The sequence below is a fragment of the Sinohyriopsis cumingii genome, chromosome 10 (genome assembly GCF_028554795.1).
Source record: "Sinohyriopsis cumingii isolate HCF-2022 chromosome 10, ASM2855479v2, whole genome shotgun sequence".
Classification (NCBI taxonomy): domain Eukaryota; kingdom Metazoa; phylum Mollusca; class Bivalvia; order Unionida; family Unionidae; genus Sinohyriopsis; species Sinohyriopsis cumingii.
In genome coordinates, this window is record NC_142970.1 from 2,429,435 (window position 1) to 2,446,802 (window position 17,368).

Below are 17,368 nucleotides of genomic sequence, written 5' to 3' on the forward strand. Positions count from 1 at the left end.
GACCATTATATTGAAGTTTCAGTATGACTAAAGAGAGGGTCTTCCCTGAACGATGAAGTTGACCATTATATTGAAGTTTCAGTATGACTAAAGAGAGGGTCTTCCCTAAACGATGAAGTTGACCATTATATTGAAGTTTCAGTATGACTAAAGAGAGGGTCTTCCCTGAACGATGAAGTTGACCATTATATTGAAGTGTCAGTAGGTTTGTGTGCTTTGGGAATCTGATTGGAAGTGAAATCAAACATGACAAAAGTAGAGAAAAAGAAGACTGCTGTGTCCATTTTGGGACAATTAAAAGTGCTTTACTAACATGATTGACAACGATCTTATTTAATATTTCTGCAATAATATTAAAAGGGTGAAAAATATATGGGATTGACCCATGCCATGAGAAAGAAAAAACATAAAAACATATGAAAACACCTGGTTCTGGAAAAAAATGATGTTAACTTTTTTACTTGATGGTTTAATATTGATGCATTGAGATCTATATCAGAATAAAAATCTGTGTGCACAGTCTTTGCAAAATGTCTCTTTTAACATATGTTCTGTGGAGATGGCAAAGATTCTGGAAAGAGATCCGCCTGGGTATTATGTTTACCAGCAGTATGAACTGCTGATATGAATATTTATTATATATTTCATAATGAGATATTAAAATATATCAGTGGGAGAAAAATTATTTTGCACAGTGGTGATACCACTTTTAATGTCCACAGTAATGATATCACTTTTGGAACTACTTTCTGTTCCCATTTAGGGAATATATCTGCCCTTATGTATGTTATTCAGATTTGCATTTGCATATTTAGGCCTATTTCATTTTTTATCTGCTGTTTCTTCTCTCTATCTCGCTGTCTCAGGATGAACTAATCAAAATGTCTCAAGACTGTTGACGACCTTCTAGCATACATTTATTTAATCAACAAGAAAGTGTCATAAAAAATGTCCAAAATAAACTCCAAACAACAAAAAACAGGTTTCAAGTATAATTATTGTTTAATTATTGTTTCCATATGAATCATACAAATTAATAAACTTAATGAACTCTTTGTAACTGGTATTCAGTATTCTGTCACTATAATGTGCTTATTTCACTCTGTGACAAACAGACACATTTCCAAGATCACTGTTTCCTCCTCTGATAGAATAACATGTAGATGCATGAGGCTAAGGTCTTTTTGAAAATTTGTTTTAATTTTGTTGCAAAACCTAGAAAATTACTATCCACAGTGTTACTTCACAGTAGTTTTTGCATAAGGCAAATAAGCAGATCTTCCACATTTGTAGTACACTGCCATACTGTTGGCAGATTTTGCTAACATTTCATGGCCATAAAATGTTAAGATCAACAGTAGTTGTGGGGGAATATAGCATGTAATTTTGTCTTTCTACTGTTTTTATTCATGCTACCTTACAGTACCTTATTTTATTAAACAAGTATTTATAAAACTAATTTTCTTATTGCCAGGAAGGGGTGCATGTTTTATAGAACAGAAAAGGTTGGGGTTTTTCCAGGTCAGTCTGACAAAAAGATGAAGGCATTACTTGTGTCACATTTACTCCTTTTAAGTCCATTGCTTTGTAATTAAATTGTTTCAGATTATCCTGGTAGTAAAAGCAACATATGCTAATGGCCCCACATTTTCAAGGTCCCAGCACTAAATGCTTTCAAACTATTAATTACGTACATGTGTATAATACTATTTCTGAAAGGTCGGACATATTTGTCATATTATCTGGCTGTATAGCAATGAAAAAAATACAATTACTTTACAAGTTAAAAATGTATGTTTTTTAATATTTATGAGTTTTTTTTTATAAATTTACAGCATATGCTACAGGCCCCACACAAGCTTGATATGGCACTGAACTGTTTACTGGTACTAGCCTTATTAATGAAATAAATAATGCTTTCAAACCTTGATTGCCTTGTTTTTTGATTGCTTATCTTCATAAACTCATTTCATTTCACATCAGTGGGTAGCATTTTGTTCTGTGCTGCAACCAGAAATTCATGAATGGAACAGCTGGTTGTTCTAAAACTGTACAAAGTACCATACTGCATTATGATGATTTCTATACCTGTACCATTTCTTTGTGAATATACAGTGATCAGTGCTTCCTTAACTCAATTTGATCTTTTCATGATAATCAGTGCCAGCTAAAGCTTTGAGGTGCTTCACTCAGTGGTCTTAAACTATGTAACAGAAAAGAAGTGAAGCCAACAATTTAAGGGAGATCCAACGAATAATTTATTTCCCTAGAAAACATAGCTAAAATTCAAAAGACACAGCATTATAAATTAAATTTCAAATAATCCTAGATGTCCTAACACAAGTCAAAAGTATAACATGTTCCAGATTAATTCCAGCAGTCTTGAATGTCCCGATGTACCCCAGTGATATAATCTGCAATGTCTTTGAATAAGTTCTTCATAAGCCCAAAGTTGTGTTTTCATTCAAGAAGTCAATGAGCATTTTGTAATACCAATAAATAATTTAAATAAATAATTCCTCTCAAATTATATCTGAACGCAACTAAAAGTAATTCCACACATTGATCATAAAATGAATAATTGTTTACCAAATTCTTTATATACAGTATATATTTCACTTGACTTATGTCAAAATAGTGTTCAGGAATACCCAGGTATCTTAATGGCAAATGAAACCAAATGGTAAACAAGTTTGCTTCCAGAATCTTTTAGCTTGTCAACATGATTGTGCCTTGAACTTAAATTTTAGTAAATACCTTGTTTATTTCTTAGAATCTTGACAAAAATTATGTATGCAAAAACTCTATTTTCACACCCCCCCCCTTATCACTTACATGATAAATGCTAGGTACATACTGTAATAAAAATTAAATTTATAACAATAGTTACATTGCTTGGTATTCATAAATTTGTAAATTATTTACTTTTTCTTTAGAAATAAGCTTGGTTCTTTGTTTTATTTCTCATCTTAAACTGCTATATTTGATACTTCTTTGTTACAATACTGTTATGAGTCTGTGCTCTTAAAATAAGTAACAGAAAAGAGTGAAGACAATAAGCATTGTACATTTTAACAAATAATTTATTTCCCTAGACAACAAAGTGAAAAGTTAGAAAAAAGAACTTATGGTATTGCGAATTAAATCCAAAAATAATCCAAGAATTAAAGACACAAGTCCTAGTAATAAAACTCATTTCAAGTCCCAAAGAGATTTAAATTTTAAGGCGATGATGTGTCTGTTATGGTCTGCAAAGTGCTGATGTGTCAACAGTCTTTTGTTGAATCACAGAAATATTATTCCAGGTTTGAATTCAGTATAAATTCCAATGGATTTCTTTATCCAAGAACTTTGTCAGAGCACTTTTGTATTTCCAGGGAAAATAATCACTTATTTCCAGGGAAAATAATTCAATAATTTAAAGAAAATAAAGTTCAGCCCAAGCTGGACACAACATAACACAACTTAAAGTGCTAGAGGTTAAAGCACAACTGATAAAATCCTGACAGTCATAATATTGTATAGATTGACACATGCTAATGAGGTATTTAAAAGAAAATGATTCTTACAATACAATATTGTAACTATGTCAGCTCAAGTGGTATACATTTAAAATACATCCCAGAGATAACAAGTTATGAATTCTCTCAAAATACAAATACATGTAGCACTAAAAGATTTTAATGACAAATACATATACATGTAATTGAAATTATTATCTAGAGCATAATTAATGCATAAAATTACAATAAAATTTAATTTATCAAGGACCAAACAAAAGCCTGTTTTTTTTATATCTGACCATGACATTAAAGCCTGGCGGCATGATCAACTAATTGTTGATTAAAGTACAAGTCAGATCTGGCCACTTGCCGACATAAATGATTAGGCAGGAAAATTAAAGCCTGGCGGCAAGATCAACTAATTGTTGAATAAAGCACAGGTCGGTGATGGCCGCTTGCCGACATAAATGATTAGGCAGGAAAATTAAAACCTGGCAGCAAGATCAACTAATTGTTGAACAAAGTATGGGTTGGAACTGGCAGCTGGTTGACGTAAATGATTAGAAAGCAAAGGATTTGTTCAAGCTGAGACCAAGGGCTACTGTCGACATGTACATTTACTTTTTATCTTGACGTCGACATGAGCATGACAATTTTGGTAGTAGTAGTAGACCAAGGGACTGGGACTTTTGCTTTTTTGTCTAAATATATGACTTGTCAACATCAGTGATGTCGATATAAGTGGGTAGGACTGTATATATATATATATATATATATATATATATATATATATATATATATATATATGTAGTAACTGAGAAGATGTTGTCATTCATGCTTTAACATATAGCATTTTCAAGTTGCATTATGTTCAATTCAAGTTATTATTTTCTCTGGAAATACAAAAGTGCTCTGATAACATTCTTTGATAGAGACATTCACTGGATCTTACAGTGTATTCAAACCTAGAATTATAATATCTGTTGGTATATCAACACACTAGGAGCTAGAACACACATCATTGCCTTCAGTTTTTGGATTTATCCTGGACTTTGACTGAATTTTATTAAGAACTTTAAATTACTAGGACATGTGTCTGTAAATCTTAGATTATTTTAGGATTTAATTCACAATGCTTTTAACTTATTTTTTCTCATTTTCACTTTGTATTCTAGGGAATTAAAGTATTTGTTAAATTTTACAAAGCTTGTTGTTGTTGACTCTTTTCTGTTACTTATTTCAAGAGCATATCATCATAACAATAATTTTAGCTGGGAAAGGACCAAGAGACTGTGTTACTTTTGCAGATAGCAATGATACTCAGAAAATGATTGAGACGTCTGTTGTTTTCCAGCAAATTGGTACTTGTTACTTTCAAGAGTTACCTGGTTGCTGTGTTGTCACCTTTCTAAGGTCTATTCTACCATCACTGTTTTTACCTTTACAAGGTCTATTCTACCATCTGTTTTGTCTCCATCTCAAGGTTTTCTGCCATCTGTGTTGTCTCCTTTTCAAGGTCTGTTCTACCAAATGTGTTGTCTCCTTTTCAAAGTCTATTCTACCGTCTGTGTTTTCTCCTTTTCAAGGTTTATTCTGCCATCTGTTTTGTCTCCTTTTCAAAGTCTATTCTACCATCTGTGTTGTCTCCTTTTCAAGGTTTTCTACCATCTGTTTTGTCTCCTTTTTAAGGTTTTCTACCATCTGTGTTGTCTCCTTTTCAAGATCTATTCTACTATGTTGTCTCCTTTTCAAGGTATATTCTACCATCTGTGTTTTCTCCTTTTCAAAGTCTATTCTACCATCTGTGTTGTCTCCTTTTCAAGGTTTTCTACCATCTGTGTTGTCTCCTTTTCAAGGTTTTCTACCATCTGTGTTGTCTCCTTTTCAAGATCTATTCTACCATCTGTGTTACCTCCTTTTCAAGGTCTACTCTGCCATCTGTGTTGTCTCCTTTTCAATGTCTATTCTACCATCTGTTTTGTCTCCTCTTCAAGGTCTATTCTACCATCTGTTTGGTCTCCTTTCAAAGGTCTATTCTACCATCTGTTTTGTCTCCTTTGTAGGGTCTATTCTACCATCTGTGTTATCTCCTTTTCAATGTCTATTCTACCATCTGTGTTTTCTCCTTTTCAAAGTCTATTCTACCATCTGTGTTGTCTCCTGTTCAAGGTTTTCTGTCATCTGTTTTGTCTCCTTTTCAAGGTTTCCTACCATCTATGTTGTCTCCTTTTCAAGAGCTGTTCTACCATCTATGTTGTCTCCTTTTCAAGGTCTATTCTACCATCTGTGTTTTCTCCTTTGCAAGGTCTATTCTGCCATCTCTGTTTTCTCCTTTTCAACGTCTATTCTACCATCTGTTTTGTCTCCTTTTCAAGGTTTTTTACCATCTGTGTTGTCTCCTTTTCAATGTCTATTCTACCATCTGTGTTGTCTCCTTTTCAAGGTCTATTCTACCATCTTTTTTGTCTCCTTTTCAAGGTTTTCTACCATCTGTGTTGTCTCCTTTTCATGGTCTTTTCTACCCTCTGAGTTTTCTCATTTTCAAGGTCTATTCTGCCATCTGTGTTGTCTCCTTTTCAGGGTCTATTCTACCATCTTTTTTGTCTCCTTTTCAAGGTTTTCTACCATCTGTGTTGTCTCCTTTTCATGGTCTTTTCTACCCTCTGAGTTTTCTCATTTTCAAGGTCTATTCTGCCATCTGTGTTGTCTCCTTTCAAAGGTCTATTCTACCGTCTGTGTTTTCTCCTTTTCAAGGTATATTCTACCATCTGTTTTGTCTCCTTTTCATGGTTTTTATCATGTTTTGTCTCCTTTTCAAGGTTTTCCACCATCTCTTTTGTCTCCTTTTCAAGGTTTTCTACCATCTGTGTTGTCTCCTTTTCAAGGTCTATTCTTCCATCTGTGTTGTCTCTTTTTCAAGGTCTATTCTACCATCTGTGTTGTCTCCTTGTCAAGGTCTTTTCTACCATCTATGTTGTCTCCTTTTCAAGGTCTATTCTGCCATCTGTGTTGTCTCCTTTTCAAGGTCTATTCTACCATCTGTGTTTTCTCCTTGTCAAGGTCTTTTCTACCATCTGTGTTTTCTCCTTTTCAAGGTCTATTCTACAAACTGTTTTGTCTCCTTTTCTACCATCTTTACACTTAATTTTGTAACATTTTAGAAAAATATTGATTTCATTTGTTCCTTTATATTTTTATTAAAATCAATGGGAAATTTTTATCTTATTGAATGAATATTATAGAAAAAGAACATATTCTCCATAAGTAGTCTTTGGACAAAGCAATAATGTCATTCAGTAGTCTTTGGGCAGAGATACCTGGTAGGTTGGTTGAGACAAATGAAGTATGTCATACAAAATTAGAAGTACCTGATTCATTATGACTAAAATTCATTTCAAGCATTCAGATCTCCAGATTTTGTTTTCAGATGTTATTGTAACATCACTTCAGTATACAAGATTTATTTGTAGTAAGGTGACAATATTAATTACATGAACTCTTGAATTGAAAATGTAAGGAAGAGATAAAATAATGGTCTTCATTATTTGTGTCTTTTTTTTGTCTACAGGTATGCTACCATCAGGAGGATCTCAACTGTTGAGTAGTAGTGAGAGTTTGGTGGGAGGAAGCAGTCAAAGTACCTCCAGCAAGGCACTGCCTCGCCCTCAGGGATGGAAAGGAAGTACCCAGAGTCTGCGAAGCTATGGCTCCAGGAAAGGACGTATGTATATCATAACCATATCTTGTACAACTTGAAACATTGATATTTACCTGCATGTAATGGTTATCCAGCTGTGCATAAAATAAACCCTGATGTGCTTTTAAATATTGTATCAGCAAATTAGGGACTACACTTGAAATAATAAGTGGAACAAGCAGTATAGAACCTGATGTGATGGTACATTTTATGTCCAGAAGAAGTCACTGGATATAGATAAGATGAGACGACATGTCATAATGACTTGGTAGAAGATAAAGAGATGACATGTCGTAATGACTTGGTAGAAGATAAAGAGATGACATGTCGTAATGACTTGGTAGAAGATAAAGAGATGACATGTCATAATGACTTGGTAGAAGATAAAGAGATGACATGTCATAATTACTTGGTAGAAGATAAATATCCAAGCTATTATATTATCTCTGTGTAAGTTAGGAACTAATGCACCTATAACCTGGAAATGAGATGTGTCAGGTGGCAAAATGAAAACTTTGCTTCAGGTAATTGGCCCTGACATGACCTATATTTACGACAGATGTCAGTGATGAAGTGACATGACATCAGAAATTTGGACAAGCTTACTACCTTCTCAGCAGTTCTGCCCCTTTGTTGCCCTTTCTCCTGACTGGTTTTAGCAGCATAAATTTGCTAAGGTTTGATTTCCAGCATTCCATATTCACATTTACCAGAATTATATCTCCTGATTGTCCTTCTTCTGATTTTGGTTTCTGAAGCACAACTTTACCAAGAAATAATGTGTTTCAGATATAGTTGTATATTGATGAGACCTTGATTCTCAACATTCCTTGATGTCATTTTGAGGAATTATTCCCCAGATTGTCTTACTGACTCTGGTTTCTGCAGCATTACTTTGCCAAGATCTGTCTGAATTTTGACCAAATTTTATTTGTCTCTTTTTCTTCATGAGACTGTGAGGAAATTGTGTTTCTAGCTTTCAGTGACCTTGTTTACAGAAGCTACACCTCTGGCCAATCCTTCTAATTTTGGTTTCTGAACTATAACTTTATGAAGGATTGTTCGATTGGTATGTGATTGGTATGTGGATTGTTTGATTGGTTATGTGGATTGTTTGATTGGTATATGGATTGTTTGATTGGTATGTGGCATTTTGCTGATAGGGTCTTGAATGAATCCAATTTCTTGCATCTTATAACTTAATATGCAAATGTTATGGCCCCTTACGTTCCTTCCTGTCCTTGGTTCCACATCATTCCTTTTCCAGGGATTGTTGGATTTCATCCTGATTTTTGGCATTGCAGCATCATATTAATGAGAACTTGAATTAATTTAATGTACAGTGTTCTACATTATCCTAATTGCCTGACTTGACTTGGCTTTCAACAGCATTTACTAATCAGTATATGTCTTGTTTAGAAAAATAATTCCCTGTAATGGCAATATTTATTCTATGTTGTATTTTGTATATAACTTATTTTATGTAATACATATCATTCAGAGAAACTGAAGAAATTAATTGATGATATGATATGGCATGATATGATATGATATGATATATGATATGATGTGGCATGATATGATATGATATGATATGATATGATATGATATATGATATGATGTGATATGATATGGCATGATATGATATGATGTGATATGATGTGGCATGATATGATATATGATATGATATGATATGATATGGCATGATATGATATATGATATGATATGATGTGGCATGATATGATATATGATATGATATGATGTGGCATGATATGATATATGATATGATATGATGTGGCATGATATGATATATGATATGATATGATGTGGCATGATATGATATATGATATGATATGATGTGGCATGATATGATATATGATATGATGTGATGTGGCATGATATGATATATGATATGATATGATGTGGCATGATATGATATATGATATGATATGATGTGGCATGATATGATATATGATATGATGTGATGTGGCATGATATGATATATGATATGATATGATATGGTATGTAAGGACACAAGTAAGTCATGCTGTATGTGTATGATAATCAGTCTTGTTGTGATTTTATTCAGTAATAATTTTACAAACTAAGAGAACCGCTCTGGTAGCCTAGTGGTAGAGCATCTGCCTCAGATGTGGGAGGTTGTAGGTTCGATCCCCAGCCAAGGCTTACCAAAGACTTACAAAAATGGTACTAACAGCTGCCTTGCTTGGCACTCGGCATTAAGAGGTTAGTGTTAGAACTGGTTGGCCTGGTGTCAGGTTAATGTGACTGGGTGGGACATCATGCTACATGTCTGCGGCTTGATGCCCCAGTGCTAGATATCACTATAAACTGCCTCACTGCAGACAGATATCATAGCAGTATGACTGAAAAATCATTTAAGCTGCGTTAAAAATCCATATCACACACACAAATTAAGAGTTAAATATTGTGAACTTTTTTCAAGATCAAGAACTACTTTTTCCAATTTTAAACTCTCTGGGCAGGTTTTAACATTATTTTACTCAGCAATATTGAATACAAGCAAATTAGATTGCAAACCATGTTTGCAAGAAGTGATATAAGTAGTAGATTCATTAATATTTATTCCTTTAATCCCAGTTATTGTTAGGAGCTGCCATTAACTTACATTTACAGTACTATTTGCCACAGGAAATATCCATACGCAGTTTAAAAATTAAAATCAAGTGGGAAAGTGTACATTTATTTTTGTGGGTACCAAGTTTTGTGCTTATGTTTTCTTTGGTACATCAATTCATGTATTTGGAAAGTCATCCTATTGTTGTTACAGAATAATCATTGTTCATTGGATATTTAAATTTGTGGTTTGTATCAACCATAAAATCAAAGATAGGTATCCTATGAATAGCAGTGAATTCACAGTACTGTGTATACTCACATATACGTCAAGTCAAACTGCAGACAACATAAACTCTGATATGCCATCCCATAATGCACTGGGAGATAAAGGTTAGCATTGTTATTTATACTGATATGCCACCCCATAATGCACTGGGAGATAAAGGTTTGCATTGTTATTTATAATGATATGCCATCCCACAATGCAGTGGGAGATAAAGGTATGCATTGTTATTTATACTGATATGCCATCCCATAACGCACTAGGAGATAAAGGTTTGCATTGTTATTTATACTGATATGCCATCCCATAATGCACTGGGAGATAAAAGGTTTGCATTGTTATTTATACTGATATGCGATCCCATAATGCACTGGGAGATAAAGGTTTGCATTGTTATTTATACTGATTACTTAAAAAAAACTGCATAGACCTAGCCAAGGGTCTGTGTAGTTTACAGTTGGACTTGACTTATAAGTGAGTATATATGGTAAAAGTAAATTAAAGACTTAATGAGAAATTAAAAACCAAAGTTCATTTTTCCTGCAGAGGATTCAAGGACAACAGTAAGTCCTCATCAGAGTGGCACTAGCTCAGCTCTTGAGCAGAGTCGTAAGTCCATATTTCTAACAAAAAACTTTTTTGTGATACACTGTACATGTATGGTTACACAGTGCACATGTGAATTTTAGTAGGTTTTTGGTATAGCTTTTTTATAAAAATATAATCTCACTTTGGATGAATGTGACAAGTTCTTGCAGGTTGGGCATTCTGGAGGATCACACTTCCTTTACATTTGTTATCAGTTAGAATAGTAAAGATCTTGCTTGTAATAAAATTGGATTTTGAAAGTATTGACAGTTATTATGCTACTTATTCATGAAATACAGGTCTCCAGAAGTCCTGGATATTTTCATGCCATGATTTATTTTAGGAGGATTTATCATTGCTGTCAGACTGTATACTTTGGTATATGATTTGGATAGTAGTCCAGAAATAGATTTACCTCCCTTGGGAATAGTGCGATTATAGGGAAGACAGGGGTTGCATAAATGAGAAAATGGGTGGGTAGTAAAGTGTTACAGATGGCTACTTGTCCTTATTCAGAAGAGAATAATACAAATTCTGTGGATAAAAAGATACATTGTCAATCAGCAGTCAAAAGTCAAACAGCAAAGAACAAGATACAAAGGTCAATGTTCATTCCAGGTGAGATTTATTTTCCATACTGTTTATTCTTAAGTTTTGAAATGTAGTTATAACTATGTGTATGGGTTTGCACAGAGATAGCATGTATTTTTGTCTCACTGTATGTGATAGATATTTATTCTTTTCCCAAAATCCTTCACCTTGTATGTATTTAGTAATATCACTGTCTCCACTCAGAGTACTTGATGTAATGGTATATCCTGTACAGTGAGCTTCCACTTTATCATAAAACCATTGAGTGTATTGATGTTGTTATAGAATTCATACATGATCAGTCCATATTTTCATTTTGCACACATAATCTGGAACCTTTTAGGTCTTTTGACTGATGCCAGCATATGAATATTTTTAGATCCAAACGTTTTTGTAAATCCACAGGTACTTTGAATGTTTACATGGCCAGTTCAGCTTATGGTACTTCCTTCATTCATTATGCATCAACCATTGTCCATTGTGTATCATTCATTCACAGTTTTGTTTTAGAAACCACATTACCATTTTGCACATGATTTTAAAATGAGCATTCTTGCACCAAGGCATTTACATTGGATATTCTAGCATTAAGACCTTTACAGTGGACATTCTAACATCAAGGCCTTAACAGTGGCCATTCTAGCATCAAGACCTTTAAATTGGGCATTTTAGCATCAAGGTCTTAACATTGGCCATTTTAGCATCTAGGCCTTTACATTGGGCATTTTAGCATCAAGACCTTAACAGTGGCCATTCTAGCATCAAGGCCTTAGCAATGGCCATACTAGCATCAATGCCTTAGCAGTGGCCATTCTAGCATCAAGGCCTTAACAGTTGCCATTCTAGCATCAAGGCCTTAGCAGTGGTCATTCTAGCATCAAGGCCTTTACATTGGGCATTTTAGCATCAAGGTCTTTACATAGGGCATTTTAGCACCAAGGCCTTTACATTGGGCATTTTAGCATCTAGGCCTTAACAGTGGGCATTTTAGCACCAAGGCCTTTACATTGGGCATTTTAGCATCAAGGTCTTTACATTGGGCATTTTAGCATCAATGTCTTTACATTGGGCATTTTAGCATCTAGGCCTTAACAGTGGGCATTTTAGCACCAAGGCCTTTACGTTGGGCATTTTAGCATAAGGCCTTTACATTGGGCATTTTAGCATCAAGGCCTTTACGATCAGCATTTTAGCATCAAGGTCTTTACAATTTGTTCAGTGGATACCAATCTGACATCAAATATTGTCACCATTTATAAAAATAGAAATACCATAAACAGCTTCTAAAGAAACATTCAACAGGCAGAAAGCATCCTGGCATGAAGGTATTTTAAATTTGCTAAAATGATGCCATCAAATACGGCCAATGTTACTAAAAATATTTGACCAAATGTGACAGAAAGCCTCCTAGCCTAGAGGGTATTCAAATATAACAGAAAGGATTGTGGCCTAGAGGGTTTTCAAATATAACAGAAAGTATCATGGCCTAGAGGGTTTTCAAATGTAACAAAATGCATCTTGGCTTAGAGGGTTTTCAGATATAACAGAAAGCATCCTGGCATAGAGGGTTTTCAGATATAACAGAAAGCATCGTGGCCTAGAGGGTTTTCAAATAAAACAAAATGCATCTTGGCTTAGAGTGTTTTCAAATATAACAGAAAGCATCCTGGCATAGAGGGTTTTCAAATACATGTATAACAGAAAGCATCCTGGCATAGAGGATTTTCAAATATAACAGAAAGCATCATGGCTTAGAGGGTTTTCAAATATAAAACAAAATACATCTTGGCTTAGAGGGTTTTCAAATATAACAGAAAGCATCCTGGCACAGAGGGTTTTCAGATATAACAGAAAGCATCGTGGCCTAGAGGGTTTTCAAATATAACAAAATGCATCTTGGCTTAGAGGGTTTTCAAATATAACAGAAAGCATCCTGGCATAGGGTGTTTTCAGATATAACAGAAAGCATCCTGGAATAGAGGGTTTTCAGATATAACAGAAAGCATCCTGGCATAGAGGGTTTTCAAATACGTGTATAACAGAAAGCATCCTGGCATAGAGGATTTTCAAATATAACAGAAATCATTATGGCTTAGAGGGTTTTCAAATATAAAACAAAATATATCTTGTCTTAGAGGGTTTTCAAATGTAATAGAAAGCATCCTGGCATAGATGGTTTTCAAATGTAACAGAAAGCATCGTGGCTTAGAGTATTTTCAGATATAACAGAAAGCATCCTGGCATAGAGGGTTTTCAAATATAACGAAAAGCACCGTAGCTTAGAGGGTTTTCAAATATAACAGAAAGCATCGAGTCTTAGAAGGTTTTCAAATTTTTTCAATGGCTGCTGATCTGACATAGATTATTGCAACCATTAGTAAAAACAGAAAAACCACTAAAGACAACTCTTCCTCAAATCCACTCAACAAAATTTGACCACATTCAAGAGCAAGCACCCTGACAGAATGGACATTTAATAGTGGTAAAAATGATGCTTACCCATACTACAAATATAAAAACCTTTCAACATCTTCTCAAAAACAGACTTCACAAGATGCCAATTTGCCATCTGATTATGGCCAGTTACTTTCAAACAAAAACTGCTAAACAGAAGTTGACCAACTTTGACAGAAAGCACTCTTGCATAGAGGCTTTCAGATTTGTACAAATGACACCAGTCTTCCATCAGATATGGCCATCATTACTAAAAGACAGATTGCATACTGACATAGAGGGCTTTCAGATTTGTACAAATTACGCCAGTCTTCCATCACATATGGCCTTCATTACTAGAAGACAGATTGCATACTGACATAGAGGGCTTTCAGATTTGTACAAATGATGCCAGTCTTCCATCAGATATGGCCATCATTACTAGTCAAAAGATTGCATACTGACAGAAGGCTTTCAGATTTGTACAAATGATGCCAGTCTTCCATCAGATATGGCCATCATTACTAGAAGACAGATTGCATACTGACATAGAGGGCTTTCAGATTTGTACAAATGATGCCAGTCTTCCATCAGATATGGCCATTTTTACTAAAAGACACATTGCATACTGACATAGAGGGCTTCAGATTTGTACAAATGATGCCAGTCTTCCGTCAGATATGGCCATCATTACTAGAAGACAGATTGCATACTGACATAGAGGCCTTTAAAATGTATACAAATTATGTTGATTTTGAATATGGCCACCATTACTAAATTAAATAGAAAAACTTTTTTCACAAAGTGACAACATAAATTACTAGAGAGTATTTAATGTACTGGTAAAAAAATTCAACATATTCTTGTTTACTTTCAGTTTCATACTTTAACTTTACCGTTTGCACTGCACTATCATTTTTTCTTTGATCACTCATTATTATAAAAGTTTCATCAATTGTTGAAGTAACCCATGCAATATTTGCATGTATAATGAAATCTTGTTCACCTAAAAGAGGTACACAATGGAATTTCTGTTCTGGATCATACTTTCATTTAACTTTAGTGTTAATTCATTATCATCCAGCATTTATTATAATAATTTATATTTTGAAAATTGGTTTTCTTTTCAAGCTAATAATTCCAGTATATTCCAAAAAATCTTCTAAAGGCATTACATTTTCCAACCGGGGCTGGGGTGGTGGTGGTGGTGTTTATTAGAGCACAATAATAAAAGCTAAATTTGTTCTTTTTATGTATTCTTACAATAACCATAATTATGTCTGAATTCTTCTATGGCCTAATTGTTTAGAGCATCTGCCTCGATGCAGAAGGTCACAGGATCAAACCCTGTCCGTGTTAATACCAGAAACTGCCTCATTTAGTGCTCAGCATTAAGAGGTTTGTGTTAGGTCTGATCAGCCTGGTGTCAAGATAACGTGACTCAGTAGGACATGATGTCTGCAGCATGATGCCACTGCTAGACTTCACTATAAACTGTCACACTACAGACATCATAGCAATATGATTCAAATTGTTAAGGCTACTCGAAAAATCTAAATCACACACACACACACACACACACACACACACACACACACACACATGCACACACACAGTGAATTCAGTCATTGTAAATGTCAGCATAGTTAAATGATTGATTGATCAGTCAACACATTTTCCCAAACAGCATCTGCTTGAAGTTGGACTATTCTTTCTACCTGCTGCCCAGCTATTGTGTCATGTTTAACAGTACATGTGAGTTTAGTCATTGATATGTACATTGTGTGATTGCTGTAATCTTTGATCTGAAGCAGATGGATTATGAACATCACAAGTCTTATACTGCATCTTTTAAATTTTCTGTTCTTGAAAATATGAGGTAAGCATTAGTGGTAACATTAATTAGGGAATTTATGGTAATTGATTAAATTGCAAATTGTGTTTGTCTGCAAGTTATTACTATAATATTTTCATTGCCTGACAGTTCTTCAAAGTGAAACATTGATATTTTTATAAAGAAGAATCCCACCTTGTATCATCATATGTGTTATATTTCTGGAATGTACCATCACTACATTATACTAATTTTTGTATGCTACACAGTTTAACTTGAATCTAACTTAACATGAATGTACCATCATACTATATTATACTAATTTTTGTATGCTTTACAGTTTAACATGAATCTAACTTAACTTGAATGTACCATCACACTGTATTATACTAATTTTTGTATGCTTTACAGTTTAACATGAATCTAACTTAACTTCACTGTACCATCACACTGTATTATACTAATTTTCGTATGCCCTACAGTTTAACATGAATCTAACTTAACTTGAATGTACCATCACACTATATTATACTAATTTTTTTTATGCCCTACAGTTTAACATGAATGTAACTTAACTTCAATGTACCATCACACTATATTATACTAATTTTTTGTATGCTTCACAGTTTAACATGAATGTAACTTAACTTCAATGTACCATCATACTATATTATACTAATTTTTGTATGCTTCACAGTTTAACATGAATCTAACTTAACTTGAATGTACCATCACACTGTATTATACTAATTTTTGTATGCTTCACAGTTTAACATGTTTAACAAGGATCTAACTTAACTTGAATGTACCATCACTACATTATACTAAATTGTGTATGCTTTACAGTTTAACAAGAATCTAACTTAACTTGAATGTACCATCACACTATATTATACTAATTTTTGTATGTCTTACAGTTTAACATGAATCTAATTTAAATGTACCATCACTACATTATACTAATTTTTGTATGCTACACAATTTAACATGAATCTACTTTTGTGTGACTTTGTAAAGCAGAAGTATTGTTGTAGAAGTGTAATTTTGAGGATATATTGTTGTAGATGTATTTGTCATATACAAGTCTGCCTGGGTTTGTACTGTAACTTTCCAGAATGTACAAATCTGTCTGAATTTTATTCTGTAACTCTCCAAAGAAGTAGGCTAACATTGTGGCAAAACTGTAATTGGTTCATATCACTGAATAATTGATAATATTTTTCTGTTTGAGACAATAAGAACATTCAGTTGAATAAAAAACATACAATTTATTTGAAATCACAGATAATTGAGTAAAAAAGGAATGACTACAGGCACTTGTACTTACCAGATGACTTTAGAAGCTTATGTCCCATGATAAATGTATGTTAGTCCCATAGTAAATTTATGTTAGTCCCATTGTAAATTTATGTTAGTCTCATAGTAAATGTATGTTAGTCCTGTAGTAAATTTATGTTAGGCTCATGCACCACTAGTGAATTTGAACCATCCATTCATAACTGCTGTGAACTCCAGATTTTAGGATACACAAATGACCACAAAATTTACACATCTCATCAATCCAGCCTTATATTATTGTGAATCCTTGTCAATCATGGCAGCAAAATTTAGTCCATCTTAATCCACTGTGTGATGGATTTTAATGCTGAACATTGTGGACACATTACTCAATCTGGCCTATGCAATATTTGGTCCCTTGTAGGAGTGTTGTAGACACATTACTCAATCTGGCCTATGCAATATTTAGTCCCTTGTACAAGTTTTGTAGACACATTACTCAATCTGGCCTCTGCAATGTTTAGTCCCTTGTGCAAGTGTTGTAGACACATTACTCAATC

The 17,368-nt window shown here is 33.9% G+C and overlaps 1 protein-coding gene across 1 annotated transcript in view; it reads left to right on the plus strand.

The window, feature by feature from the left end:
• Positions 1-17,368, plus strand: part of LOC149789493 (uncharacterized) — a 328,072-nt gene that overhangs the window by 149,484 nt on the left and 161,220 nt on the right. Inside the window, exon 10 of the mRNA XM_089971520.1 lies at positions 7,072-7,224. Coding sequence (XP_089827646.1) covers positions 7,072-7,224 — 153 coding nt within the window. The remainder of the gene's footprint in view (positions 1-7,071; positions 7,225-17,368) is intronic.